Raw genomic sequence first — 18,248 nt, forward strand, 5'->3', positions numbered from 1 at the left:
GAATGGATGGATGTACAGTGGATGGATGGGTAGGTACATGGATACATGGCTGGCTGGGTAGATATATGGATGGATGGATGAAAGGATGGATGGATGGATGGATGGATGGATGGATGGATGGATGAATACAAGGATGGCTGGCTGGCTGGCTGGCTGGATGGATGGATGGATAGATAGGTGGGTGGGTGGATGGATGGGTGGATGGATGGATAGTTGGATGGATGGATGGATGGATGGATGGATGGATGGATGGATGGATACAGGGATGGATGGATGGGCAGGTGGGTGGATGGGTGGATGGATAAGTGGATGGATGGATAGATGGATGGATGGATGGATGGATGGATAGGTGGAAGGATGTATAGATGGATGGGTGGATGGATAGATGGATGGATGGATGGATGTATAGTGGATGGATGGGTGGATGGATGGATGGACTGATGGATGGATGGAAGGATGGATGGATGGATGGATGGATACATGGCTGGCTGGTTGGCTGGTTGGCTGGCTGGCTGGCTGGCTGGATGGACAGGCGGATGGATGGATATAAGGATGGACAGATGTTTGGAGGGATGGGTAGGTGGGTGGATATGTGGATGAACAGATGAGTGGAGACTAACTATAAGTCTGCTGATTTGGTCCCCTGTGAAGGAAATGAGCACTGTCTAGTGCAGGGACAGTCACACAGCAGTTGTCTCCCATGTTCTCTGCTGCCTGTGCTGCTGGGCCCTGAGCAGCAGCACACTAGCCCCCCCCCCAGCCCCCCCTCCCAGCTGCACTGCAGCCCCTCTCTTGCCAGGACACACTTAGCCCCTCATTGCTTTCGTGCTGTGATTTAATGTCAGTATTTCTTCTGAGCCTTTTTTGCTAAGTAAATGGTTGCTTCCCCAGGAGGCTTTTTTTTTTTTTTTTTTTTTGCCAGCTGAGCCCCAGACAGCTTGTTGGAGGCCTTCAACTGGGCTGTCCATGCAGGAGTGAGGAGGATAGGAGAGGAGGGGAGGGAAGGAGAAGGAAGGGGAAGAGAGGAGAGGGGAGGAGAATAGAGGGGAGGGGAGAGGGGAGGGGAGGAGAACAGAGGGGAAAGGAAAGGAGAGGAGGGGATGAGAGGAGAAGGGAGGAGAGGAGAGGGGAGGAGGGGAGGGGAGGGGAGGGGAGAGGAGGGCAGGGGAGAGGAAGGAGGCACCCCTGGGCAAGCTGAGGCCATCACACTGGTCACTTGTCCTCACTTCTGTCGGGCCAGAAGCCCGGAGACGGCCTTCCCCTCCTACGGGCAACCACAGAGCGGGGGAGTGGTCTGGAGTGGGCCCCAGTGTGGAGGCCTGCTCGTGGGCACTCAGGACCGAAGCGTGCTCATCAGCCGAGTTCCGCCAAGGCGCTAATCGTTTACAGGCTCCCGGCCCCTCACTCACCTCCGCGAAAATGTTGAGATTTGTGCCTTTGCCACAACAGATCAAGTAAAACCTTGACTTCGGTTTTGCATTTCACGAGGCTGATCTCCAGGGCTTTGCCACTGTCTTCGAGCCCACATCAGCCGCCGGGGGGAGGCCCCGGTGTGGGGGTGTCGCATTTCCCTCCAACGGATCCAGATCCGCAGGCGAGCCCTGCGCGTGCCCCGCGGTGCGAGCCAGTGTGCGGCTCCGAGAAAGTCCCTGCGGCCCAGGACACTGTCCCGAGTATGAGCGTCACCCGTGCGGTCCAAATCCCCACCCCCGCCGTGTCACCCAGCTCCGCCCGCAGCCCAGGGAAGAGGAAAGACACCGATCCCCGCACGTGGCACGTGCGGGACGCGGGCGCTCAGACGCGCGAGCAAAACGCAGCAATTTACCCGTCACCACGCGCTGGCGCTGCGACCGGCCCTCCAGTCGCGGTCCCTCGCCGGCTCATTTAACTCTCCTGCTCACCAGACACTCGCCAAGCATCAGTCTGTGCCCTGGCCACCTGCCCCGTGGACTTTTCGGCCACGTGGGGGCGAGAGGAAACCATTCCTAGCTTGGGGCTGACGGTCCGTGCGGGGAAACGGCACGTGCACAGGCGGAAACTCCAGCCGCGACCCCTCGGCCTGGGGTGACTGGAGAAACCTAAACCGGAGCCCCGAGTGCCACCGATGAGGTTTGGCACCACTGGCTCCCTCGTAAAGAGGGAAGACACCGTGTCTCTGCCCGACGGCGCACAAAGCACACTCGGGGTGAAAGAAAGACCCAGGCGCCGCCAAAAGAAAGCCCATGTTGGAGCGGGGGGGGGGGGGGGGGGGGGGGGGGGGCTTGTGACCTGGGGACGGGCACAGTCACTGGGCAAGTTGAACCCCCGTGAGGGTCCGTCCAAGCTGCCTCCAGCCCTTTCCCGCTGAGCGGACATCCCACCTCCCGTTTCTCTGAACGCTCCTCTCTGTGGGGTTTTGCGCTGAGCCCTGCCCGTTGGAGGGCTCTCGGTAGCGTGAATTCCCTTCTTTCCCTGGAGGTGTTCTTGCTGGTGTAGACAGCTCCCTCAAGCATGCTCACGTGCCCTCCGCTTTGGTTCAGGGTGGGGACACAGGCCACATGGCACCTGACATAGGGCAGTCCCCCGGTTCTCTGGAACTCACAACAAAACTCTGCAGAGAAGCCGGGAAAACTCAAAAGCACCCCTCTACCCCACCCCTCAACAGCGGGAAACCAGAAAGCGAAACAAGGTATATCTTTCACGAGGGCGATCAAAACCGGAAAGTACCTAGGAATTCATTTCTCCAGGAACATGCAAGAGCCCTAGGCAGGAAACTTTCGAATTTGAATAAAGAATGATCTGGACGAACAGAGACCTGTCACGCTCTGAGACAGGACATCCTTGTATGGTAGGGAATTTGATTCTCCCCAGATAATCCATAAATTCAATGCAACTCTCCTCACACTTAAGAAGGGCACCCCTGGGGCGCCTGGGGGGCTCAGTCAGTTGAGCGTCCGACTCCGGCTCAGGTCATGATCTCGCGGTCCGTGGGTTCGAGCCCCGCGTCGGGCCCTGTGCTGACAGCTCGGAGCCTGGAACCTGCTTCCGATTCCGCGTCTCCCTCTCTCTCTCTGCCCCTCCCCCGCTCACAGTCTGTCTCTGCCTTTCTCAAAAATAAATAAGCATTAAAAAAAATTTAAGAAGTGCAGCCCTTTTGTGTGGAAGGAGAGAGATCGGTGAGGATTGTCTCCTCGCGAAAGTGGAGCGAGAGGCGGCCTGCCTCCCACCAGGACTGGAGGGCCTCCTTACAGTCCTGCCTCAGCCTGGTCCAGCCGTAGACCAGAAAGAAGGTCAAGTGCAAACCACAGTAACAAAACCATGTGTGAGATCAGACCACTGGCTGAAGGAAGGAAGCCAGGAGAGATGGCCCCGGTACCTGCGGGAACTTAGGTGGGTATGTGACACGGAGTAGGTCAGGTGGTGGGGGTCGTAACTGCTGCCACCTGCCTTGCCCCCAGGTGCCCATGCTGGGCCTGTCAGGGTGAACTGGGCCTCATTCTGGAAGGTGTTTGCAAACGTGTGTCCACTCCGGACTGCCTCTGGAGGGAAGGGAGAGAAGCAGAAGAATAACATCCGCCCGCAGGCTGGGGAGCCTGGGACCTGTGATCTAGGTGAGCAGGTGATTCGAGTCCCAGAGGACAGAGGATAAGGGTCGGGTTCAGGGAGGGGAATCCCAATGTCAGCACGCGGGCCATGGACCATGAGAGTGCCCCTCTCGTCCCAGCGCCGCCCTCCCTCTGGGCTGTGGTTTCTTCTAATGAACCCAATCCCCTCTCTGCGTGCCACCCCAGGCCCAGAGGTGAGGTGCAGTCTGGCCAGCAGAGCTGGAAAGGGTCAAGTGACATTCCCAGAGCACCTGCTATATCCCCAGCCTCTCCCACTTAATCCTCCAAAGGCCTCCCGAAGGAGGCCTCTCCTCAACCCCGCTTTATAAACGAGGAAACTGAGTCTCAGATGAAGTAATTAGATGCCACGAGTCAGGATTCACACACAGGACTGTCTGGCCCGGAGGCTTTTGGGTCTCTCGCGCTCGAATGAACCGACGCGCCGGCAGAAGGCGGACTCTGAACCCGCGGCGTCAGGGAGAGCCACCGCCTGGGCAGCAGCCCTCAGCACACTCTTGCCGGGAGTGGGTGACTCATTTTTGAATCACAAAAACAAATAGAGCGTAAGATGTTTGTCTGGGCCGAGCAGAGCCCTTTTGGGAGTGGGGAGACGCGCTGTGCAGGGTGATGGCTCTTGGGGACATAAAGCAAGGGTCCTGGCCCCGCTGCTTTGTCATCGCTACGTCCCGACACGCGGTGAGTAATAACCACCTCACGCAGCGCGGCTTGCCTTCCAAACAGCTGGTGGGGAAAAGCGAATACAGGGCAGTATTTTCTTGTCCCTGGGGCAGAATTGGCCTACAGACACTCCTAGAACGTGGCACCTGGCTGCTCCTCCGTGAGGCTCGGCCGCCAGGGAGGGTCTCACCTGGGCGCGGGTGCGGCCCCCTCCTGCCCACCCCCTGCCCCTCGCCCACTCCCCGTCCGTTCTCCCTCAGCTGCCAGCTGACTGGCTCAAGACGCTGGCTAACCCGTGCCGCTCCTGGCTTACATCCTCCCTTTGTTCATGGTTTGGGAACGAGTTCCCTGCCTGATCTGCAAGGCCTTGCACATAAATTTGCCAGAGAAAATTCAAGATACCCAGTTCGACTGGAATCTCAGATAAACAACAAATCAAAAAAAAATTTTTTTTTTAGTATAAGTCTATCCGATACAGCATTTGGGATATACTTATGCCACAAAATTTATTCGGCGCTCACCTAAAATTCGAATTGAACCGCGCATCCTGTATTTTTATTTGCTAACTCGGGCAACTCGATGGCACACCTCTGTAGCGTCACCTTCCTTGCCCATCTCCCCACGGTGTTCTCCCACCCCACCCCATGTCTGTTCTGGAACTTACCATGCCCCACCCACCACAGGGCCTGTGCCTCACCCTTGTTAAATTCCACTCATCCTCCAGACCTCAGCTGAAATGTCACTTCCCCGGGGCCTCCCACCAGCCTCCTTGAGCAAATCAAGTCCCTGCCTTATGCACACACAACACCATGCCCCCCCTCCACCCCCTAGGACATCTGCGGCTTTACCCCCGGGTGCGATGGCGAGGCTCACATCCAGGCCTCCGGCCAGACGCCCCCTCTGTGAAGGCAGGACCTGTGTGCCTTGTTTGCTGCTGTGGCCCCGGCACCCAGCGCAGCGACGGGCACAGTGGACGCTCAGTAAACAAGTGTCCGGGAAACAGACCAGCCAGTCTCAGAAGCAGGACAGCAGCGCCGTGGGAGCCCGCCCGGGGCCAGGGCCCGATTCTGCAGCGTCTTGCATGGGCTGCACAGCTTCTCCCTGCGTCGTGTTTTCCCTGGCAGTGGCTTCGAAGCGGAGCCTACTGAGCAGAACTGGTTTGGGGACGTCAAGTGCGAGGATTGTGAATAACACAGCCCTGCTTCGGTTTTTAGAGTTTCGTTTTCCTGGCAGGAAATAAGAAGAGGCCTTTCCCAGAGCCAACTGCTTGGAGGAATTAATGGGGCTGAAACGCTGGCCAGCACCAGCTTGGACTTCTTCTTCCAGGGGCACCAGAGATGCTTGGGAAGACAGTGATGGGACCAAGCTCGGACCCAGCACTGTGGAAATGCACGCCTTTCCCCTTTCATGCAGTAGTCCCACGGCACCAGGCTCCGAAGATGGGAAAACTAAGCTGAGGGGGGCCACCTGCCCAAGGACACGTAGCTAGTGAGGAAGAGAACCAGCTGGAACCCAGTGCTGAAAAAGTTCTCCTCTCTTCCCCTTCTCCCGCCAAGAACCAGCTAGGAGATAAAAAGACACTCGAAGGGCCCTGGGAGGCAAGCAGAGGCCTTCCACGTCTGGTAACGACCGAATGATTCCCTTCCCGAGCACGATGATAAAACCTGAGCGTGATGCCGAAAGCAAACACCTGGAGGTTCTGGACAGTGAACAGAAGCGGATCTTCAGGGGAGGAGGGGGCTGGGCAGAGCAAGTTCTTGTCTTCGCAGCTCCCGGCCTGAGGCTCAGTGCGGTTGGCAGAGTGCAGGACACGAGACGAGAGGGACGCCAGGGGGACTCGGTCTTTCTGGCCTAGGGAAGCAGAAGACAGAGGCTGGTGAACCGTGGCTGCTGGAGACAGCAGGGGGTCCCGGACGGGAAAGATTCAGAGAGGAGATCCCCAAATTCTGTCCATCCACATCTCTGGTGGACCCCTGACCACACCCGGAACAGACTCACGGCAGCCCAGGTGAGACAAAGACGTGAACTGATACAGCAGCTGCCTTCCTAGAAACAAGAGCCGAAGTTCAAATTCAGTCCCGTCACTGCCCGCTCGAACACAAGAAACAGCACTCATCAGAGGAAAATAACAAAATCCCAGAATCTTCACGATTCAGCGTTCGTTACATCAGGGTGTATTCGTTCGCTATTGCTGATGTAACAAACTTCCACAAACTTAGTTGCTTAAAAACCACAGTCACTATCCCATAATTCCACAAGTCAGAAGGCAAAAAGGTGGGGGAGTAGAGCTGGCTCCTTCTGGAGGCCCCCTTTTGTGGATTCTAGAGGTTCACGGCCCCTCCTGGCATCACTCGGACTTCTGCCTCCATTGCCACATCTCCCTATTGTAAAGACCCTTGTCATTACACTGTGGGACACTAGGATAATCCAGGATAACCTCCCCATCTCAAAACCCTGGGTCACATCTGCAAAGGCTACTCGTGACACAAGGTAACATACACACAGGTTCTGAGAAGGAGGATGAAGGGACATTATTCTATCCATCACGCCGGAATATAACCCCCAAATTACCCAACATATAAAAAAAAGTAAGAAATGGAAGAAATTCTCGAGAGGAAATGAAGTCAACCAAGATGCATCCCAAGATGAACCAGCAATTGGAACCAGGACACAAGGCTCTGACAGCAGCTGTAAAAATGGCTCTCGTCAAGTTGTAAGTGCTCACGATTAATGAAAAGATAGAAAGTCTCTGCTGAGAATCAGGAACAATATAAAAAAAGGGGCAAATGGGAATTCCAGAACTGAAAATTATGATATCTGAACTGAAAAATTCAAGGGCTAGACTTTTAACAGTCAAGTGGAGAAGTCTGAGGAAAGAGTCAATGAACTTAAGATAGAGTGATAGAAATTATCCAATGTGGAGACAACAGGGATTTAAGGATAAATGAATAGAGGCTCAGGAACCCACTTAAATGATGTTAAAGAGTCCTGCATACGTGTAAATGGAATCCTAGAAGGACAGCAGAAAGAGAATGGGGCATAAATAATATTGGGGGCAACAAGGGTCAAAATGTTTCCAAATTTGGTGAAAAACAGAAATGTACTAGGGCACCTGGGTGACTCAGTCAGTTAAGCGTCCAACCTCATTCAGCTCAGGTCAGGATCTTGTGGTTTGTGAGTTCGAGCCCCAGGCAGGGCTCTGTGCTGACAACTCAGAGCCTGGAGCCTGCTTTGGATTCTCTCTCTCTGTCTCTCTCTCTCTCTCTCTCTCTCTCTCTCTCTCAATCTCTCTCTAAAAAATGAATAAACATTTTTTAAAAATTAAAAAAAAAAGAAAACCAGAAATGTACTGATACAGGATGCTCAATGAACACCAAGCAAAATCAAAGAATCCCAGAGCAAAGCACATGGAGTGGAACTCTTGAAAGCCAGTGTACACACTGCTGCCTAAAAGCCACATGAACGCTTAGCACATTGCACGCACGGGGACGATGACCCAGTTAAAGGCTGACTTCATATTAGAAATCATGGAGGCCAGAAGGTGTGGAACAACATCTTTCCAGCGGTGAAAGTTTAAAGGAAAACCCTGTCAACCAAGAGTTATATACCCAGTGAAAATTCCTTTGAGGAGGAGGGCAAAGTAAAGATGTTCTCAGAGAAAAGAAAACAAAGGGCATTTGCTAACGTCTGGTCTTCACTACATGAAATGCTGAAGGGAGTTCTTCATCCTGAAGGGAATGATGCCAATGGAAACTCAGATCCTCAGAAGGCAGCAATGTTACATATATCGGTACCTGCGGGAATTATCTTCTTTTTTCCTCTTAAAAACCATAGAACCACTTAAAGGAAGAAATATAACATCGTCTTGTGGGGTTTAAGATGTGTATACATGAAAAATAACATAACATGTGCATATATGGAATATAAACTATAACATAAAGGACATACAAATATGAACTTACACAATTGTAAGCTATCTACACTTTACACAAAGTTGTACAATATTAACTGTGACTACAGTATGAAAAGTTAAGGACGCATATTCCAATCTGTACAAAAACCATTGAAAAATAATGCAGGGGTGCCTGAGTGGCTCGGTCGGTTAAGCATCCAACTTTGGCTCAGGTCATGATCTCATGGTTCCATGAGTTCGAGCCCTGCATTGGGCTCTATGCTGACAGCTCAGAGCCTGAGACTAAGATTCTGTCTCCCTCTCTCTCTCTCTCTCTGCCCCTCCCCCGTTCACACTCTGTTTCTCTCTCAAAAATAAATAAACATATATAATTTTTTCAAAAAATAATGCAAAGAAGTATAGCTTTAAAAATCAACAGAAAAAAATAAAATAAAAATCAACAGGAAAATGAAAACGGAATTCTAAACAAAACTTCAGATAATCCAGGGATGCCTGACTAGCTCAGTCAGGGGAGCTTGTGACTCTTGATCTCAGGGTCATGAGTTTAAGCCCTGCATGGGATGTAGAGATTACTTAAATAAATAAAACTTAAAAAAAAAAAAGCCTTCAAATAATCCAACCACTGAAGAATAAGAAGGAAGCGGCAAAGAGACAATAACAAAAAACCAAACCAGAGGAGGCAAACAGAATAGAAAAATGACAAAATGTGTGAACCCAAATCTAACTCTATCAGTACTTACACTAAATATTAATGTGATAAGCACTCAAATTAAAGGACAGAGACCATCAGAATGGATTGGGGGGGGAAAGATAAAACTATATGCTGTCCTCAAGAGACACAATAAGCCATTGATGACTGATAGTTAATGGATACCAGAAACATGTAACACGCAAACAGTGAGCCTAAGAATGTGACCATGTTAATATCAGATAAAATAGGCTCTGAGGGGCACCTGGGTGGCTCAGTTGGTTAAGCATCCGACTCTTGATTTTGGCTCAGGTCATGATCTCGTGGTTGGTAAGACCAAGCCCTGCATCAGGTTCAGGTTCTGTGCTGACAATGTGGAGCCTGCTTGGGATTCTCTGTCTCTCTCTCTCTCTCTCAATCTCTCTCTGCCACTCCCCCACTCACGCTCTCTCTTTCTCTCAAAATAAATAAATAAACTTTAAAAGAAAGGAGAGAGAAAAAAATAGGCTCTCAGATGGAAAGTATTATCAGAGCTAAATGTTTCGCGATAACTGATTTCATTTCTTGTGCACCTATTATGTGCCAGGACCCATGACACCGAACTCTTTACCATAACAAACCTGCGAGGGAGGCAGGTACTATTATTTTTATCCCTCTTTTTTTAGTTGAGAAAACTTGTTCTCGAAAAGATTAAGGGACTTGCCTAAGGTGACACAACTAAGCCCAAATTGTTGGACCAGGACCTTAATTCTCAGCTGCCCTGCCCAGTCTGCCGTGTGGAGCTAGTGAGCGACTGCCTGAGCATACAATTTGGCCAAAAGAGAATTACTGCCCCTCTCCTTACAATAACCCGCTCCCTCCCAGGCTCCCCATCTCGGAAACGGCCCCCGTGTCCACCTAGCTGCGTGGCTCAGACCTTAACCCTCTCATGTGGTACCTGTGAGCCATCAGCAAGTCCTACTGGCTGCGTCCCCAAATTATGGTCTAAACCTGATCACTTCTCACCACCTCCACCGCAGCCACCACAGGCCGCCCTCGCCTCTCTCCTGCCTCAGACAAACCGGAATCCCTGACCTCCAGCCGGGCGTCCTCCACCTAGCAGCCAGCCGACCTTGAAGAAGCATGAACCGATCCCTGCCGCCCCCACCAACCTCCACTAAAAACACTTTAATGGCTGTTCATCACACTGGATGAGATCCTGTCTTCCGACCCTGTCCGACCCCTCTCTGCACCCCCACTTCCCCATCCTCCACTAATTCACTCTCTCCAACCACAAGCTTGCTCCTGTCTCAGGACCTTTGCACAGACTTTGTCTTCTGCTTAGATCGCTTTCCGCACCCCCTGCACCCTCGATCTTCCCACAAGCAGTTCCTCTCCTCACTGAGGCCTTAACTCAAATGTCACCTCCTCAGAGGGGCTCTCCCTGGCCGCCCTGACTGAGGTATCCTTTCCATCCCACGATCACATAAACCCTTTTTAAAAACTTTTGTCATAGTCCCTCAGTACCTAAAATGGCTTCTGTCCTCGTGCGACCTTCACAGTGAACAAGCACGGCTCAAGATGGACTCACAGACTGTGTTCTTTTTGTCACCGATGGTCTGCTGAAATTTATTCAGTGGGGCCACTTTTCACCCTGGGTGAAAACTTGGGACGGACCCCGCGGCTTTCTGGCCATCTTACGTGACCAGATACAAGGTCCTCCCACCTATGATTCAAATGCCTCGACCCACGTAATAGTCAGAAGTTTGGCTTTGGTTTCCTGTGAGGCCTCACCCCTTCCCTTGTGCCAGGTTTGCTGCAGAAGGGGCGTGTGCACAGTCGAAGCAGGTCTTCCCCGCCTGGCTCTTTCCTGCCTGTGACTGTATCTCCTCCCACACCTTCCCACCTGGCTCTGACCCCCCAGGATAGGGACACAGAGAGAAGAGCAAACAGCCCTCATTAGCCTGGCACCCCAGCCCCACTGCCCCCTTGGAGGCACAGATTCAGCCCGATTCTGCCTGGTGGCACTTTGGGGTCACCCCTTGGAGGCACAGATTCAGCCCGATTCTGCCTGGTGGCACTTTGGGGTCACCCCTTGGAGGCACAGATTCAGCCCGATTCTGCCTGGTGGCACTTTGGGGTCACCCCTTGGAGGCACAGATTCAGCCCGATTCTGCCTGGTGGCACTTTGGGGTCACCCCTTGGAGGCACAGATTCAGCCCGATTCTGCCTGGTGGCACTTTGGGGTCACCCCTTGGAGGCACAGATTCAGCCCGATTCTGCCTGGTGGCACTTTGGGGTCACCCCTTGGAGGCACAGATTCAGCCCGATTCTGCCTGGTGGCACTTTGGGGTCACCCCTTGGAGGCACAGATTCAGCCCGATTCTGCCTGGTGGCACTTTGGGGTCACCCACGTCCACCTGCCGGGGGTCTAACCTGCAGTTCTTCTGCAGAGGGTCCGTGGGCCTTCATTCTAACCAGGAAAGCCCAGGACACCCCTAGCTTCTTTCTTGTGAAGCCTGTGCTCTGACCTCCGCCCCAGGTGGCCTTTGGTTCGGGGCATGAAGCGGCCCACCCTGGCTCTCGTGGGTGTGGGTCACTGTCCAGGCCCCGGGACAAGCTCAGAAGCACGACTTACACTCCAGCCTCCCGCGGATCAGGCGGGGCTGGCCCTCCCCTGCGACCGACCCTTCACTACCCGCTGGGCTCCTCTGCCCTGCCCGCTGCCCCCACTCTCCACCGAGCTGCTCCCGGGAGCGCTTTCCTAACAAATCCCGCCACGTGTACCTTCGCCCCCGGGCCGCGGCAAGCAAGGTGAAACTGAGAGTCTAGAACATCACTCTCCAACGCGGTAGCCCCTTGCCCCCTGCAGCCGTGCACATTTACATGTAGATTACTCAATGTTACGTAAAACGGAAAACTCAGACCCCCAGTTGCCCTGTTGCGGGCGCTCGGTAGCCTTTCGTGGTGGTAGCTGCGGTCAGAGAAGAAAGAGCATTTTCATTATCAGAAGGTTCCATGGGGCGGTGTTCGCCCAGCGCTCAGGAAAGGCGGCAGGCCTGGGGGCTGGGGGCGGCGGTCACCGGCCTCTACGGAGGGCGGATGAAGGCACAGGACAGCCCGGCTTCTGCACGCACGCGGCCATGCTCCCTCCGGCCCCATCCAGAGAGCAGAGGGCGTTCCGGAAGATCGGTCCAGCCACAGCGAGCCTGCCTCTGCGTGTGAGCTTGGAACCCCTGCCTTCCGGCCAGACGAAAAGGATCACGGGCGATAAATGCAAACCCAGAAGGAAAGATGTATAAGCTCCCCCGCTGGCCTGTCAGTCACACTATTGACACACATGTGGTTTGGGAAGGCGGCCTCTTTCTCATTCCCGAGAGCTGACTGCGCCCGCGTCCTCGTGCTGAGAGCGGCCACTCTCCCCGCCGGCCCGAGTCTGCGTCGGCAGGTGCCATCAGCGGGCACGGGGCCGCGGCCTCAGGATGAGGGAGGGCGTGCTGGGGTCTCCGTGCTCACCAGGCTGTTTCCGGGGCAGCAGGTGGGAGCTCACAGGGGGCCAGGATGGGAGGCGACCACTCAGCGTCTGCGGGTAACCGGCGTGTCTCGGAGACTCAGATGCTTCCCGTCTGGCAGGCGGTTCTCGCAAGCCCCGCCTCAGCAAACCCCCGGTGCGGGCACTGGATGAGACGGCACAGGCGAGACAGCCGCCCCCCTGGCACAGCGTAAGCCCTTCACGGATGGTAGCTGCCACCCACGCTGCTCCATAAAAGCGTGGTTCACGTGCGGCCACCTGCCCCCCCCCCAGAGGCCCCCGAAGTCCAGAACACAACAATGCTACTTTAAACGCACAGATTCAGATCTTCTAGAACATTCCCCCCGAAACAGACACCTTCCCCGTGGAGGAAGCGATGTCGGGGAGAGGACAGGCGCTGGGCATCACACCACCCAGTGACGCTGGGTGGCCCTTTCACCTGTGTCCCAGTCCCTTCGGTGACCGTGACGATGCCCCCTCAGGGCAGGGTGGGAGGGTCAGTGTGCAAACCACCGGGCCTGGGGTGGTGCTTGCTTACAGAATTTCCCCAGAACTTTCCTGCAAGAAAAGTTACAGAGTACGGGAGAGCTGGCCTCTTGGCACACTTGCCCAAGAGAGTCCCCAAGAGGAGCCCCACGGGAGGGGGCTTGGAATCTGCTCTCTAACCGAATCTGCAGCAGAAAACCCCTCGGGCCGGAGACAGCCCTGGCCTCGCGTGGGTGTGTGGGCACCGGGCGGGTGCAGGTCGGTCACGCAGACGCCTCCATGGAAGGATCCGAGGAGAAGCGTCCGTCCGTGGCGGCTAAACAAACGTCACCGACTCATCCCGCCGACACGCAGAACCGCCCTGCTCTCCTCCGGCCAGGCTGGCCTTGGCGGCTTGCTCCCAGCATGGGGAAAGGCCACAGTCTCTGGGGCATCTCCTTGTTCTTTCTCTTGGATCCCTCAGGCTCGGATCAGATGCCGCCACGTCTCCAACGGTCCTGGGGTGAGGTCCTCACGACGCGGAACTGAGGCCCCATGCTTCCCTCTGTTGTGTGAGCCCCTTTGACCTTCCAGCCCGGACAAGCCTTCAGATGGTGCAGCCCTGGCCCACGTCCCGACTGCAGCCTCACGGGGGACCCCCCCCCCCCACCCAAACTGTGAGACGGTAAACGTCTGTGGTTTCGAGCCACTGAGCTTGGGGGACCTTTGTCGTTGGACAGCATTAGATAACTAATACAGGCCTTCAGCCGGTTGAACGAGTGCATGTTGGTTTTGTTCTTACCTGTTTTTTTTTTTTTTATGTTTATTTATTTTTGAGAGAGATCGAGCAGGTGAGGGGCAGAGAGAGAAGGAGACAGAGGATCCAAAGCAGGCTCCGCGGTGAAGCGGAGAGCCTGATGCGGGGCTCGAACTCACAAACCATGAGCCGGTGGCCTGAGCCAAAGTCGGACGCTCAACCGACTGAGCCAGCCGGGCGCCCCGAGTTCTTACATGTTCATGAGACATTTAACCTGAAGAGTCGTGTGGTGCACGTTACTGGCTGCCTACAAGTTACCCCTGCCCTTTTCCTCTTTCCCAACTGAATCTTAATTTTGTTCAGGTATCGACCATTCCCAGGCACCTCTGTTCTTGGGGAAAGCTGACCCAGCCATTGGCCTGGCTAAGCCAGTCACAGTCATCGCATCTCCCTCGCCAGGAACTGGTCCCCTGGCAGCATCCTGTGTATAAAGGGAGCCTGAGAACGAAGCCAACACGTGGAGGAGGGCAAAGCCAAGAGCCTTGCAGCATAATGGAAGCAGAGCCTTGATCGCAACATGCCTGAAGCCCTCCCTCTGGGCTTCCCATTACGTCAGATACCAAGTCTCTTTTTTGAGTGAAGTCGTGTTTAGGGTTGGTACTTCCGTGCATGCCGCTAAATGATCTCTTCCCTTCGTTTAACAAAGGTTCATTAAGCAACCCCCTGTGCCAAGACGCCACGATATTCATCACTGAAGAAGACAGACTCGGGGCCTGACCTCAAAGACCTACAGTCCAGGGGGCCCTCGATGACCCTCAACCTTTTCCCATACAACGGAGGGTGAGAGACCAAAGCCATTCCACTGACCTTGACCACAGCCAAGACCAAAGTTCATGGCTGTGGAGGTGACCTAAGACCAGAAACACCCTGAGTCCTCCAATACCTGTGTTGGCGTTGGGGACACAGGTGCAGGTCAGCCCCCGAGAGCCCCGAAGGAGAGGCTCGCAAGAGGCCTCCGGTCCTCGCGTCTCTGAGCACAAGCTTCGAGCCAGACGGTCCCGGGCCCACCTTCCGCCACCGGCATGAGACCCTGAGGAGACAGCCTAACCCCGCCCGCCGAGCCTCGGTCTTGCCATCTGTAAGCTGGGGCGGATATCGGGCTCTACCCAGAGCGACGTCACAAGGTTTACGTAACCACAACCTAGCGGCAAGGGAAGCTACGGGAAAGGGAGGATCTGGTCTGCAGAGCTTGAAGGGAGACGTGGAACCCGCCGAGATTTACACCGTGGGGGGCTCTCGCCCGTAACAGAAGGGCTCAGGCTCTGGCCCGTCCCGGGAATGCGCCCGAGAGAATGGCACGCGGATGCACCGAGAGCCGCGCACGGGGTCCTCGCGGGGGCACCACGGGGAGCCGCTGGGCACAGCCCACGTGCCCGTCGACGGCCGGAGGGGCCAACACACTGCCCTCTTCTCGTGCCGTGAACCGCCGCGGCGGGCGCAGAGCTTCTGGGCCTGGGCCGGATCCTTCTGTGCCGGGGGCGTCCTGGGCACCACCGGGGGCTGGCAGCATCCCGGCCTCTCCCCCGCTGGATCCCAGTTGTGCCGATCCGAAATGCCTCTGGGTGTTGCCCCACGACCCCTGGGGAGGCATCCCCGTGGCTGAGAACCATGGAGAGAAGGCGGGAGGGCGGGAGGGAGGTGGGGCAGGGGGAGCAAGGCCCCTTGCAGACGCAGGGATCAGTCCCCAAAACGCGCGGGAGAAAAGCGAGACACAGAAAAGGACCCAGAGAGCATGTGGCTCCGTGCGTATGCGGTTCAAGAACAGGCAGAAACTGACCGATGGGGACTCGGTCGGAACTGTGGTTACCTGGGGAGGGGTCCCTGCCTGGGAATGGGCGTGAGGGTCCTCTGGGGTCCGGGAGAAGCTTCCATGCTGGACACACACGTAAAACTTCATCAAGCTGTACAAACAGAATTAATTAAGTTTACTCGGGGTTTGTCAGACCTCAATTAAAAAGTACTTACAGAAGGGAGGCGGCCGCCCCAGCCATCTGTCTCCCGGGGTCGCCTCTTCATCCCGGAGCCCGCCCTCTGTCAGATACCCGGCCATCCCCACCTGACAACGCTCCCGTCTCCTCCTCCTGTCCCCCCACCCGCCTCTCCTCTCGGGGCAGCAGCCCCCGACCCACACCCACACCCACACCCACACCCCGCAGCCCAGGGCTCCCACCTGAGGGCAGAGAACGTAGGGATGTGCGTGGACATCTCCACACCCATCCCCAGGGCGCCAAATAGCCCGTGGCCCGTCTACGCAACAGAATAGCACGCAAGGGGCAGGGGCCGGGAGGCCGCTGTGCGGTGACGAGGCGGGGTCTTCCGAGGTGCGGGCCTCAGGGAGGGCGGGAGAGGGCAGAGCAGCGGGTGCAGCTTGTGCCGCCCCGGATGTGCAAAGAAAAGAGGCTGGGGATCCAGCCCATGCCTCTGCGTGTAGACAGTCTCCACCGGGACGCGCGAGGGGGAGCAGCGGGAGAGGGGCTGGGGACACGGTGGGGAGGACAAGGCGCTTCAGGAGCACTTTCCATCCCTGTGCACACCTTTTCTCTCCCGTGTGTCTGTGTCGTAGGCTCAAGGAAAACATCTATAAAAATTAAACGTGAGAGAATAATTAGACGAGCACAGCTGTGGAAAGATGCCAAGACATTGTTTCCAAGCTCCCGTTTTGCTTAACGCGCAATCCCCTTGAGAGACAAAACAGAATGATAAACACACAGCCACCCTCCCGCAGGTCCCGGAAGGACACACGCCGAGCTGTGGGGAAGTTTTTTTTACCGGCAACCCCCCGCCCCCCCCACCAGGCTTCTGAATTTTTTTAAAAAAAATTTTTATAAGGAGAATCTTTGCAAAACGCTTGGGGGTAAGAAAACATACCAAACAAGAGGCATCATCGTACGGCGTGATGTGTGCGAAGGGGGAGCCTGGGGCGGCATGAAGCTAGAAGCGGGCAGCTGAAGTTGCTGGCAGTCAGGGAAGGCTTCCTGGAGAAGGAGGCATCTGAGCTCTCAGAGGATGTCTCCCCTTGCGTCACGGACGAGGGCCCTAGAGGGGACCTCTCTGCTTAGTGTCACCTGCTTCTCTGCCCACCCGGCCGCACCCAAGAAAATGGAGGCACAGAGAGGTTAAGTGACTTGTCCAAGGCCACACAGCCGGAAAGCGGCACGGCCGGGATCTTGAGCCCGCACAGACCCTTACCCTCCCGCCGGGCTGTCCTTCCGTGTGCTCATTCTCCGCGCACCCCCACCTGCCCCCGTCACCCCCACGTCCTTCCCTCGTTGCATCTCTCCGCCTGTCCCCCCCCTCCCTCCCTCCCTCGCCGCAGGGCTGCCTCTGAGGAAGGTCAGCTTCTTCTCGCAAAGTACGGTTCAGCTGCGCGGCTTCCTGAAGGCGATCCACCCCTGAAACCCTTTCAAATGTATTTACCTAATTCAGATCTCTCGGGAGCCCGACATGCTGGGACAGTTCGTACGTGTAACCAACACGCACAGCCGGCCCAGCCCATCCAGGCAGGGCGGCCCCGTCCCCGGAGCAGCGCCCTGCCGGGCGCGGGGCGGGGGACCCAGGTGACCAGAGCAGCCACCACCCCCCCCCCCCCAGCCCCCTAGAGTCGGGCCCAGCCAGCTGCGTTTTCCGGCCGATGAACCTGCGGCTCCGAGCCGCCTTTTAATTAATTCCGTGTCTCAGGCAGCCGGAGCACGTGGGCAAACTTGTCTGATTCCACCGCGAGGCCCAAGCACATCCCAGTTTGCTTTCTAAGAATAGAAGCGGGAGATGGGGGAGGGCGGAGGCCGGGATCTAAAAATGAATTTGCAGCCCAGAGCAAAACAACCCAGTGAGGAGAGGGGAGAGAAAAGCAGTGCACGCACCGGGCGCCCGGCGGGGGCTGTCTGCTGCCCTCCCGGGTGTGAATCGCAGAGCTGGCAGTCTGCCCAACTGTCTGGCAAGGATGGGGGTGGGGAGGCGCTGCTCATGTCAGGAGAAGGCGGCTGGGGACGCCCATGGGAGTCTGCATTTTTTTTTTTTTTTCTGGGCTGGTTCGCTCTTCCCAGCAGGGAGACCGTAGGGTGACTCACGGACCTGCAGACTGGGCTGGGGGGGGGGGGTGCAGGAGCGCCCCAGATGTGGCACAAAGTTTCAGGAAATCGGGACCAAATGCCGGGGGGGGTGGGAGGTGAAGGGTGAGGTTCTGCCCACCTCCCCGGGGAAGGGGAGGGAGAAGAGGAAGCCCGAGCCTGACCGCTCAGGGGGATACTGAGGAGGTGATTGGGGTGGCCGTCGTACTCAGCCGCTAATAATGACAGAATCAGGAACACCGACAGCAACAAAATCACAGAGGTTTCACTCGGTCCGTCGCTGCTGTGGGTACTTTACCTAAAACCTCTCACCTGAGCCTCACGAAGCCATGTGTGGTGTAAGCTGTTCTTGCCCCCGTTCTGCTGATGAGGAAACCGAGGCCTGGGAGTTTCCTCCACACCCCAGGTCACGCGCTCGGGGAGGTGCCCACCCGGGTCAGGACGCAGGTGGCCCTCCCGCACGGCCCAGGCCAATCTCCGCAGCAGCGCCTCCCTGAGGACAGTCCCATGTCTGCTTGTCCCTGG

The 18,248-nt window shown here is 56.0% G+C and overlaps 1 protein-coding gene across 1 annotated transcript; it reads right to left on the reverse strand.

Annotated features, from left to right (window-relative positions):
• Positions 1-4,954: 4,954 nt before the first annotated feature.
• LOC122236933 lies at positions 4,955-15,896 on the reverse strand. Its single transcript, XM_042979692.1, has 4 exons — positions 15,827-15,896; positions 15,464-15,557; positions 6,261-6,308; positions 4,955-6,108 (listed from the first exon to the last, which is right to left on the reverse strand). Exons 1-4 carry the CDS (start codon positions 15,871-15,873, stop codon positions 5,668-5,670), a joined length of 630 nt encoding a protein of 209 aa, XP_042835626.1. The 5' UTR covers positions 15,874-15,896; the 3' UTR covers positions 4,955-5,667.
• Between the last annotated feature and the right edge of the window lie 2,352 nt (positions 15,897-18,248).

The sequence above is a fragment of the Panthera tigris genome, chromosome A3, assembly GCF_018350195.1.
Source record: "Panthera tigris isolate Pti1 chromosome A3, P.tigris_Pti1_mat1.1, whole genome shotgun sequence".
Classification (NCBI taxonomy): domain Eukaryota; kingdom Metazoa; phylum Chordata; class Mammalia; order Carnivora; family Felidae; genus Panthera; species Panthera tigris.